At 37.1% G+C, this 17,766-nt stretch overlaps 1 protein-coding gene across 1 annotated transcript in view; it reads left to right on the forward strand.

The window, feature by feature from the left end:
- Positions 1–17,766, forward strand: part of ZMYM2 (zinc finger MYM-type containing 2) — a 91,711-nt gene that overhangs the window by 40,207 nt on the left and 33,738 nt on the right. Inside the window, exons 9-12 of the mRNA XM_067290166.1 lie at positions 7,128–7,278; positions 8,099–8,214; positions 14,222–14,338; positions 14,979–15,129. Of these exons, the coding sequence (XP_067146267.1) occupies positions 7,128–7,278; positions 8,099–8,214; positions 14,222–14,338; positions 14,979–15,129 (535 nt within the window). The remainder of the gene's footprint in view (positions 1–7,127; positions 7,279–8,098; positions 8,215–14,221; positions 14,339–14,978; positions 15,130–17,766) is intronic.

Below are 17,766 nucleotides of genomic sequence, written 5' to 3' on the forward strand. Positions count from 1 at the left end.
TTTGCACCTATTCTGGAACTGTTTATTTTGCTACTTCTGCTTCAAATGTCTTTCTTAAACTGTAGAATTGGCTAGTCTCCAATAAAAACTATATAATCAGCCTCCTTTGGCGCCTGAGTATTAATCATAGTGTTCAGGATATTACTTTTGTCCACTTTTGTAGTAGATAACATCTTTGACATATCTATCTCACTTTAAAACAACGTTGTAATTCTTAAGAAATTTACTTATGGCAGTCAAAATCGTAAGATTTGGTCTGTGTGGGAGCACAGGAAATTCTTAGGAAGAGGAAGCAAGGAGGTGACATGCCTAGGTATTGGAGTTAGGATGGTTATAACCACATCAGTGTATTGCTGCATCTGGGTTAACTGGACAAGGATGAAGGGAAGAGGGAGAAAAGGCAAAAGAAAAATGGTTTGAAAGAAAAGGAAAAGGTTCCACTTAACGCTGTTAATGTAAAAGTAACTTGTTTTTTGAGGTAAGGGAAGATGAGTTTTTCAGCCCTGCCTGTTTTAACGGCTTGGAGGCAAGTGTCTGGACAGTGGGAGCAAAGCTGGCTAAAAGAGGGAGTGCTGGCAGTTGGAAATGCCAAAGAAAGAAGTTACTGAACATGTGGTTGATTTGGTATTTTGCAGAGTTCAGCTAACAGAAGGTAAACACATGAATTACTTGGTGTGTTCAGAGGCCACCAAAGCAACTACTTCAGCTATTGCTCTTGAGACTTGGGCTAATGCTTTTGAGGTGTTGCTAATCTTAGTCTGTTTAGCTGGAGCAGGGAAGTTTACAGTTGTTATGCTTGGGGGTGAGATGGTTTGGGTTTGTTATTTCAAAAGACTGAATAAATAATATGGTTTCTTCTTTCTTTGCTGTTACAGATTCTGCTGACATCTGGTTCTTTTCTTAGAAGTGCGTGTTGCTTCTGGATCCATCCGGACCAGCCTTGTCTCAAATATAAATCTGAAGTAGTTTAGCTACTACTTGTCGATTGCCTTACTAATGAATCTCTGTTATAGAATTCCATGTAGTGAATATCTCTGCCTTTCTACTTGCAGAAAGCCTCTACCTTCTTTCTCCTTTACCTTTCTATTTGAACAGAGGCTTACTGTGTTTCTGTGCCAGAATATTCTTTTTCTAGAAGCCTTCTTCATTTTTTCATCTTAATTTCTAATTGTAAATTGTTACTGTACAATTTTACTAGAGAAAAGTTTGCCTGGATTGAGAAGTATGTACAGATCTCTTAGACCATATGAATTGAACTACAACAGCATTTCCTCCAACTGTAAGGAAAGTAGCCTTTGGACTACTGCATAGCGTTGTTTCACAGTTGTAGCACACTCTCTTACACTGCAGGTTTGTTCTTCATCCTGCTTTCTAGGGTCCTCTCGTGATCCTTTCACTAAGATACAGAGGAAAAGGAAAACTCCTCCTAAAGATTGTTGCTGATAATTGCAAGAATAAAAGTTATTCAAACTCTCCAAATTAAATTTCTCTTATTTCCAGGAATCTAGATTTTTCTTGAAACAGTGCTTCTGCTTCTGCAATATATCCAGCTCTTCTGTTCACTCTTGCATCCTGATAGCCATTTCTGTAGTTACCAACACAGTTCAACACTGTCCTAGTAGACAAAATGAAGATTTGAAAGATACAGAACAAATACAAGAAATTGAAGATATCAGATCAAATGGAGTGTTTTATTAAAAGTGTTTTTTAGTTGTCTGTCATGAAGTAGAACTGATTTCCAGGATTAAGGCTCTAATGGGATGTAGAAACAAGTCATGAAAGAATGAGTGGTTCTGGGATTAAACAGAAAAAGTACAGAAGAACGCTCAAGATTTTGCAGTACTTTAGACTGTACTTTGAAAGAGGCCAAATATGAATGGGATCTAGCTAGACTTAGGCATCTCAATGCAGAATCTAGATGGAGAAGAGGGAGGGAGAGGGGTAGTCAGACTGCATCAGGCTTCCTTTCAGAGGATATTGTGCCCTTATTCTCTAGAAATTTTGCCTCTGAGGTAACATAGTTTTTGTGTTGAGTAATCTAATTGAAGCAGTTCTCCTTACTAATTTGATAGCAGTGTTTACAGTTTCTCTTAAAAATGCAGTCCTTAAACTTGTTTATGTTTTTTGTAGGGCATTGTAGAAACTCTCAGGGATAGGCTGAAGATAGAAGTTTTTGAATTTGCCAGAAGCAGTGTGTGGTAGGAAAATGTTTGCTACTTTTTCTTAAGTGCTCTGAGATCATTCCATCTTTAAAGGAAGATTGAAGCTGAAACTTGAAACTGAGGCTAGTTTGAAATCTGTAGGTTTTTGTCTATAATCATTTTTGCCTACCATTCAAGTATCATGTAAGTTGCAAGAAGAAGCCAGCACCTCATCTGGGATGCAGTAAGCCCTTGCAATAGTAAAGGCTGGAGGCTGATGGCCTAGAAAGCAGCTTTGGAGAAAAAAGACCGATGTGTCGTGGACAACAAATCTGAACAGCTGTTAACAGTGTGCTGTTGTAGCAAAGACAACTAATTGGGCTGTATTAGCGACAGTGTAGCCAACAGGTCAAAGGAAGTAATTTTTCCCCTCTGTTCTGAACTTTGAGATTGCATCTGGAGCACTGTCTGGTTTGGGGCTTCCCAGGACAAGAAAGAGTGACATACTGAAGCAAGTCCAGCAACAGGCTGCCAGGATGTTTAGAGGGCTGGAACACATGGTTTAGGATGAGAGGCTGAACGACCTGTGGAGAGATCAGCTATCTAATGGGAGGGTATAGAGAGGACAGAGTCAGAATCTTCTCTGAAGTGCACAGTGGAAGGATGAGAGGCAACAGGCACAGGTCGGAACACAGGGAAATTTAATTGGATACAAGGGAAAGGTGTGGGGGGGGTTTTCTGTGAGGATTGGCAAATACTCAAAGAGGTTGCCCAGAGAAGTTGTGGAATGCCCATCCTTGGGGATGCTCAAAATTTGACTGGACAAAGCAACCAGCTGTGGACCTCCTTTGAGCAGGAGGTTGTACTTGCTGACCTCTGGAGGTCCCTTCCTGTCTTATGTGATTCTGTGATTATATACTTCTGAAATGAGCAATGAAGCAGTGATGTTTAAAATCAAGAGTCAGGAAGTTTCATTGTATTTTTTTCCCCCCTATTTACTTAAGACAATAATGAAAATTTCAGAGTTCCTTGTTCTCTTTTTCTCTCTACAAATGAAGTTGGTTTTTGTCTCCTGACTATAAAATATCAACAGCATTCACACAGCTTAACGTTTTTCTTCATTTCTTCTCTGAACACCCCCGTTTCCTTCAGGATGATAAAATATTGAAGTTCAATTAAAAAAAAAAAAAGTTCTGTAGTAAGAAAACGAGAACAGCTATACCAGTTTGGATGAGGAATTGTGAGCTACTGCACTGTCTATAGGTGGACATGTGGGGAAGAGTAAGAACAGGATGGGTGTATGCATTTCACTTGAGTATCCTCAGCCTGTGGCTATTTAGAGTTCAGGGAATCTCTTAAACCTTGTACAGTTGCCCTGTTTACTATTTCTTTGTGAATCTCTCTTCCTAGTGCTTGTCCAGTCTTCCCATGAACACATATATAGTGTTTCTATCCATGACATTCTTTGGTAGGAAGTTCTGCTGACCTGCTATTTGTTATGTAAAGAACTGCCTCCTGTTGTTTATTTGAATCTTTTTCTATTGATCTTAACATAATTTACCCCAGTTTTTAGAAGAGGCAATGAACGGTTGATCCACATTGTCCCTCATTATATTGTTTTTGGTTCTGTAGACCTATCATATCCTCTGAAGTTGTCATATAAGGCAAGGACTTTTGGCCTGGAAATAAGAAAGCTCTTCCTGCCGATGTGTTATTGTAATTTACCTTAGTGTTACTGAGTCTTCTGTTTATTCCAGCTTCAAGAATACTTCTAGAGAAAAGACTCTCAAATGTTAATTTTGTCTGCAGGTTGTAATTAATACTGTAGATTCTTAGAGATAAAAGACATAACCTATTGTGGTGAATGTGAGAGTAGAAATGTTGCTGAGTTACCTGGGAACCTTGAGAAGAGATATTCTCATCCTGAATTTTTACACTTTAGAACAAGAGAAAGTTCTTGGTTTGTATTATGGCTGAATCTATAAACATACAGAATAGTGCAGTACAGGGATCTCTACTGACATTGTCAGTTGCAGGGGGAAACCCGTGTATTAGACTACTTAAAAAAAAAGTTTTTGAGAGATCTGTATACTACTGATTGATTAATACTTTCAGGTGTACTTTAAATTTTTTTTTATCGTTATATTGTACTCCCTAGATTTTGAATGATTTTAATATTCAAACCTACAAATTTGGGAAGTGCTGACAAGAATAATAAAAAATGCAGAAGTAGTTCAGGTTGAAGGAGATGATGATGAAGAGTCTTTGGGAGGAATAAATTTGCGTGAAGAGCATTGGGGCTTTTTATTTTTTAATTATTCCTTCACCAGTGGCACACCTCCTTCACCCCTGTAGCATCATGTGTTTAAACTGCCAATAATGCAAAAATGTTCAAATTCTCTTCTTTAGGTGCTGTTATGCTTACGTTTCTACCCACAGAATCTTCTGCATCCTTGCTAGGTTTTTTTGAAAACTCATGTTTCTCATAGTGTTAGTATAGTTTGTGGCTGTATGGAAACCATTAGTGGATGATATATATATATATATATATATATATATATATATATATAAAATCACTGCCCTTTCTAATTTTGGAATATTTAACTAGCAAATTGGTACTTCAGATCTAGATTTGGTAGGTTATTGCAAGATATCAAGAAAGATTTTTTTTGTTGTTGTTGCATTTAAGTCCGATAGATCTAGCATGAAACCAGTGAACAATTCCAATATTGTAAGGATGTTTGAAATTCAGAGGTAACAGCTGTGCTGCTGCATTGTACCTGGAGTGCGTGATCCTTCCTCAAGAGTTAAATAATGAGATGTAGAGAGCTTAGCAAAAGCTATTCCTCCTTTTGAAGTTTTTTGTCCAAACAAAATATCCTTTGACTCAAGGAGTCTTTTCTAAATATGGTCTAGTCAGCTTACTATAAATTAATTTGTAATAAACTATGTTTTTGTCTTGCCACCTCTTGAAGTCATCATGGCTTCGGTTTGATTTTCTTTCAAGCCCAGAACTTACCTGTATGTTGTTTTCTGATTATTCTCCTGAACGCTGTTTGTTAAGGTGTTGTCAGCATATTTGCATCAATGCGTCTAGGTTTACTTCTTGACTTGTTCTTGAAGTACCAAGGCTATTTGTGTGTTCAGATTTTTTGATGGTCATTGTTCATGGAGCTTGTTCCAAGAAATCAAGTCCTGTGTAAATTGTGACCTCCTATATTCTCAATGGTAGTATAGCTTAAAGTATTCTTAATGCCCGGCTTTTTGTCTCCTCAGCTTATCAGAGGAGGTGAAGGCATATTGTCAGAATAGCTGAAACGCCTAGAACAGTACAATTGCTGCATTTTGTTCTTGGTACTTAGCTGTGAGTTTTGTCAATATTGTGGCTGATTAGGAGGATTTTCAGGTTTGGGGTAACATTTCTAAAAGCACGCAGAAAACACTGAAGACAGACTGTGAGGAAGGATCCTGGAGTTCTATAAAATAACGTCCTGTAGATGGGAACTTGGTACCTTGGCACAGCCGCCTCCTTTTTGGAGGAAATCCACAGCAAAGAGTTGATCAAAGCAGCGTGTGCAAATTATGAAGTTGAAATTGCAGTAGTATCTTGAAATTTTGCAGGTCTCTGCAAGATGATGCACCCAATTAGTAGCAGAGGCATGTGTATGGGTATTTTTTAATATATTTTGTTAATATAGGGAAGATGATACATATTATGAAATCCTTAAGCTTCTTCACTGGCTGTCTGTAAGTGTAAATTGAGCTAATTCTCAAATGTAAGTAGCTAGAGATAGGAAGACCCAGCAAACCCAAAGATGACCACTGAGGCTTCTGTTACTTTGAACAAAGTGAAGCAGCTGTGGGAGATGCTTTGCCTTTCCTTCTCCCTTCAGTCCTTGAGAAGGGGGGGGGAGGGGGGGGGGAAGGTAGCGCCAAAATCATTCCTGAACAGAAAGGGAGAAATCTGAAGTGTCTAACTGTCAGTAGGGCATTTTCTAGTACCCAGTAATCAGAAAGTCTGTCTCATATGACACACTCATCATTGTTCAAATGAAGAATTCACTGTGGTCACTGTCAAAACCGTTATACTCTTTCCGTGGGCAGGGAAGGCGGCTAGACTGGTTTTCTGCAACTTGCTAATGCTTTAGGCTGCATAAGGTATTTACATAACAGTGAAGTATGTAATTCATGGAACAGGTCAGAACTATTGATTTTTGAGTATTGACTCTGTGGTTGGTATTTCTGCTTGGTGCAACTTACCTGCATTTTTTTATAGAACATTTGTTCACTTCTGTGGAAAACTGTTGATTGATTACTGTGTTGAAAGATGTCAAAACTGAGTCTGTTATCATCAAGTTTATGGAGTCAGTTTGTCATTGATCAAATGAAGAGCATAGGAACTCTGCAATATATTTCTCCTGCCTGGGGGACTGAAACTAAGAGAGTTTAGAGAGGTTCTCCCAGTAGTGCTGTTGCAAATAAACTGCTACCACTAACAAACCTCACACTTGATAATATTAAGGATGTTATCATTTGGTAGAGAGTACAAGTTTTTTCATGTTTAGCACTAATATCTATTTTTCCTCTTCACTATCCCAAACTCCTGTTTCTTGTCTTACAACAATTGTCCCACCAGCAAGGAGATAGAAACTGTTTTCAAACTGTCCAACTCAGCAGAATTAGCTTTATACTCTTAACACAGCGCACAGTTTGCAGGTGGCAGGTTTTTGGTGGTTTTTTTTTGCTTTTTTACATGAAGTTTAGTTTTAGGCAGCTTCCCCCCAGGAGGAAGAGACCCGACCATAGTGCTGAATGCTCTGAGAGGATGGTTGTAAGATTTAGATAATGTAGAAAAGTTCTCATGGGGAAGAGAATTGCAGAAGTAAATAAGTAAGTTGTCCTCTGTGTTTGTTATAGTATAATTTAAAACTAAAAGCCAAACATAGTTATAACTAATGCATTGTTTTGCTTTGTTTTATGTTTTAGAAATATGGCAAATTAACATCTTGTACTGGCTGCAGAGCTCAGTGCAGGTTTTTTGACATGACTCAGTGCATAGGACCTAATGGATATATGGAGCCATACTGTTCAACTGCATGCATGAACACACACAAATCAAAATATGCAAAATCACAAAGTAAGTGAAAAGGATGATGGATTTTCATCACTGATAAGAGTAGACCTGATTTTTTTTTAAATGAAATTTGAACACGGGGGGGGGGGGGGGGGGGGCTTGTTTTGTTTTAGAATGAATTTATACAGATATCTGGTGACTTTATAGGCTTTTTTAAAGTAGATTTTAAAAAGAAAAAAATAAGATTATGTTCAAGGCTAGTGAAAGGACCTCTGATGGGTCTTTTTCCTGCTGACCTTTTTCCTTAATTTCCGGAACAGTATTCAGCCGTTTTAAGGCATCTGGGGAGAAAATATTGAAATATAGCGTGCTCTGGTGTGCCACAAAATGATAGTGCAGTTTTCTTGCATGGACTAATGTTCTTTTGTCTATGACCTGCCCCCCCCCCCCCATTTTATCTCTTCTCAAGCAATAGTTGATAAATTTTGTCTCTCGGAGAAGGAGAGAGATAGTTATAATGTATATAAATGTTCTTCAGCTAAAATTTTTAGTCTGGGGGAAAGGAATGGATAAATATTTCAAAGTGTGTATTCTTCAGTATGGGAAAGACACACTGAGTTCCCTAAATTGAGAGCATAATTGAAAATGCTTCAGTGAATTTGAGAGGAAGGAGGTGCTATTTCAAATTTAATGCTGAGCTTTAATGGAAGAATTCAGCAAAAATAACTGCAGTTTCTTTTGTGTGTGACTTCTAGAAACTGGCTGGAAAACAGACATTTTTATTTTTTTACATTGAAATGGTGGGAAGAGCTGACCTGTAATCCGGTATTTTTACGCTACTATTTTGTGTTTATTTTGTTTGTAAACTACGTTTTTCTTTTAGGTATGGGAATTATTTGCCACTTTTGTAAACGAAACTCTTTACCTCAGTATCAAGCCACAATGCCTGATGGAAAACTGTACAACTTTTGCAGTTCCAGTTGTGTAGCTAAATTTCAGGTTAGCTGCTGTGTTAAATCTTTTCCTCCCTAAATATTTGTGTACCTGTGTTTGTGTTACGTATGTACGTATTTAACTAACTTGCTTTTATATACATGTTTATGACTTATGATTAACATAGCAGATGCTGCTGGCTCATACAACTTCTTTGTTATCAAAGTACAGTTTCATAATGATAGCTGCTATCTCAAATTTATAAAATAGAATAATAACCAACCCTTTTTTCCTTGATCTGTAAGAGAACACAAAGTAGTATCAATGCTCATCTTATTTTTCTCGCCCCCGCCTCTATATGGAGATGAGCCTTGCTGTTTTGCATTGAAGGTCAACAAATTTCAGCTCTTGTATACTAAAGACTTACACTAAACTTACACTTTTGTACAGAAAGAAAATTCTCATGTTGAATATTGTACTAACAAAGGTTATAATTCTTGGTCTGTGTCATGGGGAGTAGCGACCATCTCTAAAATGAAAGGTTAGATCCTAAGCCATTAGGACCTTTAGGGATAAAACTAAGCATTTACATTATATCTGGAAACCAAAGAGCTGCAAGCCTAATGATAGGCACGTGTTAACAGGCTGCTCTGCTTTTTGAAAATGTCATATTTTTAATATGACTTAAAGCATATGTAAAATACATTGTAGTAATTAATCCATAGGTGGTGAAAGTACATTTCAAAGAAATTGTTTTGCTTTCTATATGTAAAAACAAACAGTTTTCCAAATGTGTGCTGTTCACTTGTTCAACGTGAGAACAGTTACCTATGCAGGGTTTCCCATTTGTCATTAAAGTTTGCATTTTTCTATGAACTGGAAAGCAAATCCATTTCCTAATTGCTTCCTTAATATTCCCAGATGGGGCTTCCATCATGAAGCCCCATTCTGTGCTTCCATCTTCTAATTTAGTAGATGTCTGCCAGTACAGTCTGAATGGACCTGGTTAACAAATTAAATGTATTGTTATTCTATAATGGCTTGCAAACTCACTCAGCATCTTTTTCATCCTGTGTGATCCTACAGTTGATTACTGCCCCAAGAGCTCTGAGAATGAAAACACTCCTCTGCTCTTTGAGTGTGGAAAAATAAGGCTAGTGAATGACAAATGCAGTTTGGCCCTGTGTGTGTTTGCAGATCAGTCAACATTTAGCAACATTATTGAATGTAACTACTAGATCAGTTGATGCCGTTGTGTGTTACTGATCTTACTGAGATCTTGCTGATACTCCTGTTGCAAATTCAGTGCTACCTGTAGGTCTATCTCTTTATTTTGTAGTGGAATTTAATTAGAGCAGTCATACAGCCTGAGAGTTTTCAGCAAGTCCAAGAGAGGTGATCATTTGCTTACACTTAGTTAGCTCAACTGTCTGTCAATTTACAAACTTTTTATAGTTTTCACATACTGACTGACTAGAATAATAATTTTTTTCACCATTAGAAAAGAGTTGATTTTATCGGAACAGCTTATTTGCTCCATTCGTTTAGTCTTGCAATGCAAAGGACAGAATTCTACAATGCGACTTTGGACCCTAAATGTTCCCATGGGGTTTTTGGTACCTAAGTGGCACATAAGGGATGAACCTAAATAGAAAAAACGGTTTATTCCATTCTGTCAAGTTGCAGTGCTTTTTGCAACAATGGAAAAATAATTGTTTTACTATATTGCTCTGTATATTTTGATGGTTTTATAATGCAGATAACTTTTGTTTTACCATTCTGGCATTATATTCACTCCTTTCTCTCAATGTGCATTTTTTTGTTGTTAGGGGTTACCCTTCTCACAACAAAATAACTACTGTTCAAGACTTGTGTCTTCCTTCTGCAAAATTTTTAGTCCTTTTGGATTATAAGTGGGTTGGAACGTTTAAATTCCTAATGTTAGTTAAAGTATTCTAGGGTTGATTGTCACTTTACCTCATGAATAACCTTTTGTTTCTAGCTAACTATTGCTTTAATATATTAAAATATTTGAAAGTTGTAGTTGAGCTGCTCATTGTGCAAGTTATATCTGTACCTGCACCCTCCTTTGTTAGGACAGCTTGCAGGTGCAGTCATCCTTGTAATACAGGCAGGAAAGCGGGCTGCCCCCCCCCGTGACTGTTGTTGCGTGTGTGGTTGGTGATAGAGTAGTGCAGCTGTGTCTCGACTTCTCTCATGCTCTGGATTGGAGAATGTTGTTGCAGTCAAGGACAAAGTTGTTCGAGTCGTGTTGTCTTCACTCACAATTTTGCTATTGATAATTTTACTGTCTCAGCTGAAGATCTTGCTCTGAACTCGTCTCTTAAGGAAAAGTAAAACTGCTAATTTATTTCTTGTGAGCATCGGCTGTAGTACGAGTGGCTTACGAAAGCACTCAGTAGAACAAGTACAAATGTCTTAAAGTACAAGTTCTCTTGCCTAAACAAGGGCCTATACATAGTCTTAGAAAACTTATGCTAAAATTCTGATTTTCAATTTTTGGATGTATCTAAAGAATTGTAGAGCCAGTATGTGTAAGATTTATAATACAGGATTTTGTAGCAGGTTACACACTGGTTGTTCAATATTATGTTGTTTTGTGTTCTCTTTTGCCGCCATGGTGCCTGTAAGCGTTCTTCCTTAAATTCCTTCCTTCCATCCATCTCTCTCTCTCTCTCTCTGTCTCTCACTCAAAAAAAAAAAAAAAAAAAAAAATTGGCAATGGGAAGCCTGGTGGAAGCATGGCATGCTTGTTATAGAAATAATGTTCCAGATCTGATCATAATGAAAATATTTGAGGCTTCCATGCTGATATTGGAAGCTCTGTATTTGTTGAGGGTAATGTGAGTGTTTTCTTCCTTCCCTGTTTAATTTAGTGCCCTAATTTTGCTTGTGGAACGGTTGTAGTGGATGACTATATCTGTGATTGCTTAGGAGATTCCTCATGAGGCATTTGTTTCTCTTTTTCACATTAATAAGAATCTAAGTCTTTCAAAGGTATTTTTTCTGAACTAGAAAAAGACTGACTACAGTTTGACTACCTATTAGACCTTCAATGTACACATTTGTATACAGAAATATATCCTCAATTTGACTTTGTGTTGCTGTGAGCAAGGATAAGTGCTCTTTATCACTTACACTGCAGTGATAGGTAATAGCAGAGGCAGGCCAGAAGCTGTGCTACTGACCTAGTCTGCTCAGAGGAGCCCTAGGCTGTGTCTGCCTGCTGTTTAGCAGGAATTTGACAGCTCAGAGCAGTTTCTGAGGTGGTCACGTTGAAGCCTGGAAAAGGCTTCGTAATGCTTTTAGCTGTGCTTGGCACTTCCTGTGCTCTTTTTGTACAGGGCAGGCTCAAAAAAAGCCAAAAGGAAACTTGACTATTTTTGGATTGGATTTAAGGTCTTCAGAAAGAATATAAATGCTTAAATTTAAAGATATCTTTTATAAAGTATAGCATCAATAAAACCTTGCTGTTCAGGGTGAAAGATTTTAATGAATTTATGGTCTTTTTGCTGCATTATTCTTTGTGGATATTAATGCTTCCAAATAATTCATATTCTCCATTCTAAGCAGCTTATAATTTGGAGGGAAAAGAAAGATGGTAAAAATACTATGTGCATGTCTTCTTGACTCATTAAAACACCATGAAGAAGCAGTCCTTTATTGTAGGCAGGATAATATGAACTTTAAGGAGGCATATAAAATCATGTTTTGATTAACTATTGATTTTACAACTTTTTTTTGTTTATTATAGTACTATCAGTAATGTGAATTTGGTCCTTCAGTGATCTCTGTGGGGAAAATATGTAATAGAGCTTTCATTTGTTTTTGTTTGCTTTAAAACTAGAAATGCTTAATTCTTTAGATAGACATTTTATCTACAGTTAGACATGAATACTGTTTAAAACAAATTTCGAACAGTCTAAAAATCCATTCTTAAATCTCTAGCTTTTGCTGTTGTTCAATTGCCAGTCTGCTAGGGTAGATTGGGTCTGACTCTTTACTTCAACAAACAGGTGGGAAAAGACACAAAAGAAGCTAAAACTGCCACACATCATAAAACAAAAAAGGGCATTTTTTTTTCCTTTTAATTTGTAGCCTAAAAAATAGGGATTTTTGGTCCCATATTTCATGGTAATTACAGACATTCAAAAACAGTCACTGTTCAGTTGGTGAGCACTTGATATTTTCTTTCATCATCATTCCTCCCTCTGTACCTTGTATATTTTTGTACAGGGTGTCACATCTGCTGGTTCTTTAACATCGCCTTCGTTCCTGAACTGGGGGTGAGAAGTATACATGCTTCTTCCTCGCGCTTGATTTTTTTGCTTGTTTGTTTTCAACCACATGCAACTTCTTCTGGGACCTTCATTGCACTTATATAATCCATATGGCAGCACATGTTGAGATCAGTGTGTGCTTTGTAAGGAAACCTGCAAGTGCAGAAATAGCACAAACTGGACCTTGACCTCAGAATGCCTTTGTGGCTGTCCTGTTAGTACAATTGTTCAGCTGCCTGGTTAGAGCAGCCAAAATCTAGTAAACCTCTTTCTACTGCATGGAGATTTGCTGGATATAGTGTGATAAATATGGCAATACTCTATGTGGACATCAGACTCTGTTAAAGTTGTTATGGGACACTGAACCATTGGGATAAACGTGGCATCTTTTCTGCTATTTATTGCGTTTTGTTCTGAGGCCCTGTGTATGATGGGGAAATGTGCATGACTACTTAAAATAGGTACAAACTCCTGATACAGAATTACTGCATCTGCATAAAATGGTATTGCTCTCACCACTAGCACTCAGCAATATTAGTCTGCTTATGTGGGGGGTGTGCATCAATCATCAGTCTTACTGCAAACTTATTTAGTGTAGATGAAGCCTTAGTAATGTGCAAGTCTGAAGCAAAGTATCCTGTAACAAAAATGTTTTGCTTTTTCACTGGTATGAGATGGAAATGTAGTAACAAGTCTAATTATTTGAACAGAATTTGACTTATTTAAAAACATTTGACTTGTTGCAAATGGTGCAGGAAAGCTTGCTGAGAAGATGCATGCAAAAAATTTGTCCTCTGGATTCTTCAAGTATCCCTGATCACTGCTGATTCAAACTTTGTCTTGAACATGGTATCGGTAATATACTAATAGTTGTTGATAGATCAAGGGACATGCAAAGATTGTCCTGGAAATATATAAAAGACCTACTGGAAGGCTGCAGACAGTATAATATTGAGTTCTCTGTCTATTAAATGATTGCTGCAGAAGTGCATTATTAAGTGAATTAGTTGGTTACAGAATTAAATCCTCATACCTCTGTATGAAGTCTATAACACCTTCCTTGTTCTGAAAACCCTTAAATTTGGCTTAGGGCCTGGCTATCTGAGCGCCTGCATCTTCCTGCCGTGGTGATTGAGAACAGTTAGGAATGTTAGGTAGCTTTCTCTTAATCTTAACATGACTAGATGCAGGATTTCTCACTGAAGGCCTTTTATGTTAGGATTTTTTTTTTTTTCAAGTGATATGTTAGGAGTCGATTTGATCTTTGACAGGATGCAAAGTCCCTCTCTTCTCAGGTTTAGGTAAGATGATGATCTGTGGTAGAATTTGGTTTTGAAAATATTCGTTTGTAGGTCTTTGTCTGAATCTGTGTGACCAAAATAAGGGAAGCTGTGAGTTGTATTTATCTAAAAACATGTGTCTTGTGATTAACAGATGTTCAATTTGGGGTGTCTGTTTTGAGCATTTATACATTATACTCTCAAAAAACGGACATTAGAAAGGTAAGGTAAAAGAAATATGACCTAAAATAATTAAAGCGGAAGCAAAGGTAAAGATCTGACATTGTAAAACGATGGGGGGGGGGGGAAGGGAGGAAAAGGAATCAAGGGAAAAGACTAATCTGCTGTGCTTCTGCTACGAAATGCTCCCGAGTTCTATACTTACAAACTTCCAGATTCTCAAACAGTGTAGGTTTAATTGAAAAACATATTTTAGAAGTAACTTTATTTTTTAGTGATGTGTGTATGTATATATATATTCATGTTTTTCAGACTCTTAGTGTGCAGTCTTCAACAAATGGTCAGTTTGTCTCTCCTAGTGATATTCAGTTGAAATGCAGTTATTGCAAAAGTTCTTTTTGTTCAAAGCCAGAAGTACTGGAATGGGAGGTAAGGGGGTTTGGTTTTATTTTTGGCAGTCTTCATAGAGAAGGAAGGGTGAAGTGTTTATAAAAGTTTAAACCTGTAATTGCATTAAATTTTTTTCTAGATAGCTGTTTTTAGAAGGTATTAAAACTATAAAATTTAGTTGTTAAAATCTAGATGGTTCTGTAGAACATCATTCAACTTTGGTATGGATAAAAGCGAAAGTCGTTATTCATAAATAATAAAATAAAAAAGCACCCATAGAATTTAAAGTAAAATTTTTTCCATCTCAGCTGTACATTTAAAGTCAGTTTTCATCTCTAGTTATTTTGTTACTGTAGATATTACTATTGTTATACTTCCTTATAAAATGAAAAAAAGTACCTGAAGAAGATGAGCTAAGGTTGATTGGCATATTTTCTGTTTAGCATTTTCATATGAGATGATGATGAGTGTTTCTTTGTAGCACTCAGCATCAACTTGAGCAAGAGCTACTAATTTTTAGCATTAGAAGTCATCTCTTTACTGTGTACTTGCACTTCTGTTTACATTGCGTGTTAAAGTTGTGTATTAAAAGCAAACTATTGTTTAAAGTTGCACTCTCCAAATCTTGAAATTTCATCTGTTTAACCCTCTTTGTGATGCTTTGCAATTTTGCATTTAGAACAAAGTGTATCAGTTCTGCAGCAGAGCTTGTTCTGATGATTATAAGAAACTGCACTGCATAGTTACCTACTGTGAATATTGCCAAGAGGAGAAAACGCTGCATGAAACGGTGAATTTCTCTGGCATCAAAAGACCATTTTGTAGCGAAGGTATGTATGTATGTATGTATGTGTTTAGGTTTTTTTTTTTTTTTTTTTTTTTTTTGGTGGTGGTATTGATCATTGTAGTTCTCCTGCAGCTGACTTACTGTGTTAGTATGTCATGTTAAAATTTAAGGTACCAACTCATTCTGATGCACCTGAGGCTGAAACAAAAGTTCCTTTACTCTTAGTGAACGTACCTGTAGTATTTTTGTTTGGTTGGTTTTGGGTTTTTTTTTTAGGGGGTGGGGGAGCTGCTCTTACGGTTTTCTGAGTTTTTTGCTGCTTACTGCAGGTTAAGGAAGGCTGAGCAATGCTCTTAAGCCTGTGTGTGTGGATATACATACACAAAAATTATATGTATAAATTTATTTTTTGAAATTTATGCAGCAGTGCCTGTACCTGCACTAACTAAACTGAGGGAATAGCAAGCTTTCTGTTTGATTGACTTTTTTAAATTTAATATGCCAGTTATATTAGCTTATAAAGGGCATTTGAGCCATAGCTTGCTTTCTGTTGATACATGTTGATTACTGTCAATGTAGTTTCCTTGACTAATAATTTGGATTTTCAAAAAGAAAACAAGTTAAAAAGGAAGTATATAGGTATAGGATTATGTTAAGTTGCATTAAAGCAGGCAAAGGATTGAGTATTTAAAAAAAAAAAAAACAAAAAACAAAAAACACAACCCCCCCCAGCAAAATAACAATCTTAAGAAGTTATCTTTCCTGCTTTTGGGGAGTTGTCCTTTGATACTGGTATTTAATCCTGATCTTAGACGTTTACCTACAAGTTTGGATGACCTATAATTTGGAGGATAGTGAATATTTTTATTTTTTTAAGTAATTTCAATAATAGTGCTTTCACTATCATTTGATAAATCTTGCTGAAGATTCTCTGCTTTCAAGTAGAGTAAACAGCAAATTTGCCAATTTTAATTGTAGCAGAATCCTGTTAACACAGGGAGAAGGTTAAGTGTGATAGGAGGCAGATTTCTGCCCCTTCCCCATAACTCCTGACTTGGGAATTTTTTGCCTTTGATGGCTGGAATGCAGTGGTTTAGATTTCTCTACCATCCTTATTTTCTTCTTGTGTTCTGGACTGCAAAGTGATAGCTAGAGAGGAAAAAAGGACAAAACAAGGCCTAATTTTACAGTCTATCGTTGCAATGCTCAATAAACAAACAATTCCACGGAATACATTCAAAGACAAGAGCAAACTTCCTTCAGTGCGGAGATTACAGAATATTCTCATGTTACTCTGGACCCTTTCAACTTCCTTGTTTTAAAAGAAATTGAAGATCTGTTTCAAAGCCTGGTAGCTGTCAAAATGAAATCAGTAAGATTCGTAATGCAAACTAATATTCCTACTTCTGTAGATATATTTCCATATGAGGAGGCTTGGAATGAATATTTCCTCAAATTCCTTAGAATTTATATTTCCAGTTGGAAAAACTGAGGAAGGAAAGAAAATGGAGGTTCTCTCCTTCATGAATACAGTTACTAAACGGGGGAAATCCATCTCCAGAAGTCTTAGTGTGGGTCCTGACTTTGCATGTGTTGGTCTGCCAGCTTCAGAGTAGAGATGATCTTTATCAGGAGGAATACATGAAATGTTAATGTTGAAACAACGTATAACAATGAATATCAACTTACTGTGGCCGTCTGAACCACTGAGTAACAGAGAAAGAATCAAAAGCACCATAAATAGGATGTAACTTGAGTAAATATGGCTTTATTGCACACATTTGCTAGCCACAGCTTAGGTCTACTTTGTGATGCATATGAGAAAAGCTGTCTGTGTTACCTGATGGAAAATAAACTGCTGATTGGACAGAAGCTGTGTAGAAAGGAGCTAGGCCCTGTTTTTCAAGGGAAACCATTGTTTGTTATGGATTGCTGCAGAAATACTGGAATCCAGGAAACTGGTTCCTTTCCGCAGTGTTTCAGTCTGTGATGTGGGGAGGAGAGGCCCAGGTCTTTAGAAGGACCCAGAGGGATTCAGCAGATAAACGTTCCGTCATCAGAGGTGATGGATTTCTTTTCCCCCTTCCCCAAGCACCGAAACGCCCCTAATTTTTCCTTGGTATCATAGCCTTTTGCTAGAAATACATACCCAACTGTTTGTAAAGTAGAAAAAGCAGTAGATGTACCAGATAAACAAGTTGGGTATTGAGACTGCTTTTTTGATTTTGGAAAAATGTCTTTGATGAATCTGCACCAACATAGGTAATTTCATTGTGCATGCAGTTACTCTTCACCAAAAGACGCTGCATTACATATTATGTTTGAGAAGGAATACCTAAGGCATTCAGCCACAAAAGACGCTGGCTTTCTGGAAGCAATTGAACTCTCGAGGGAAAATACAGGCAAATTTCTGCTGTGTGTATATATTTAAAAGAAGACTCCTAAATAAAGCAGACAGAAGTAAAACAGGCGTTGAAATTTCTGCAAAAGCACTTATTTGTTTGTCTTAAAACCAACTAGTGGGAAGCATATATAAGGTCAACTACAAATACCTTGACTGCTCATGCCTGCTTAGCCAGAATACTGAAGATGATGCCATTCCTCTGCTCACATTCTTCAAACTTGAGTGTTTTACTCACTCACTCACTCACTCACTCACTCGTATAAACCTTTGCACCCA

The sequence above is a fragment of the Apteryx mantelli genome, chromosome 1 (assembly GCF_036417845.1).
Source record: "Apteryx mantelli isolate bAptMan1 chromosome 1, bAptMan1.hap1, whole genome shotgun sequence".
Taxonomy (NCBI): domain Eukaryota; kingdom Metazoa; phylum Chordata; class Aves; order Apterygiformes; family Apterygidae; genus Apteryx; species Apteryx mantelli.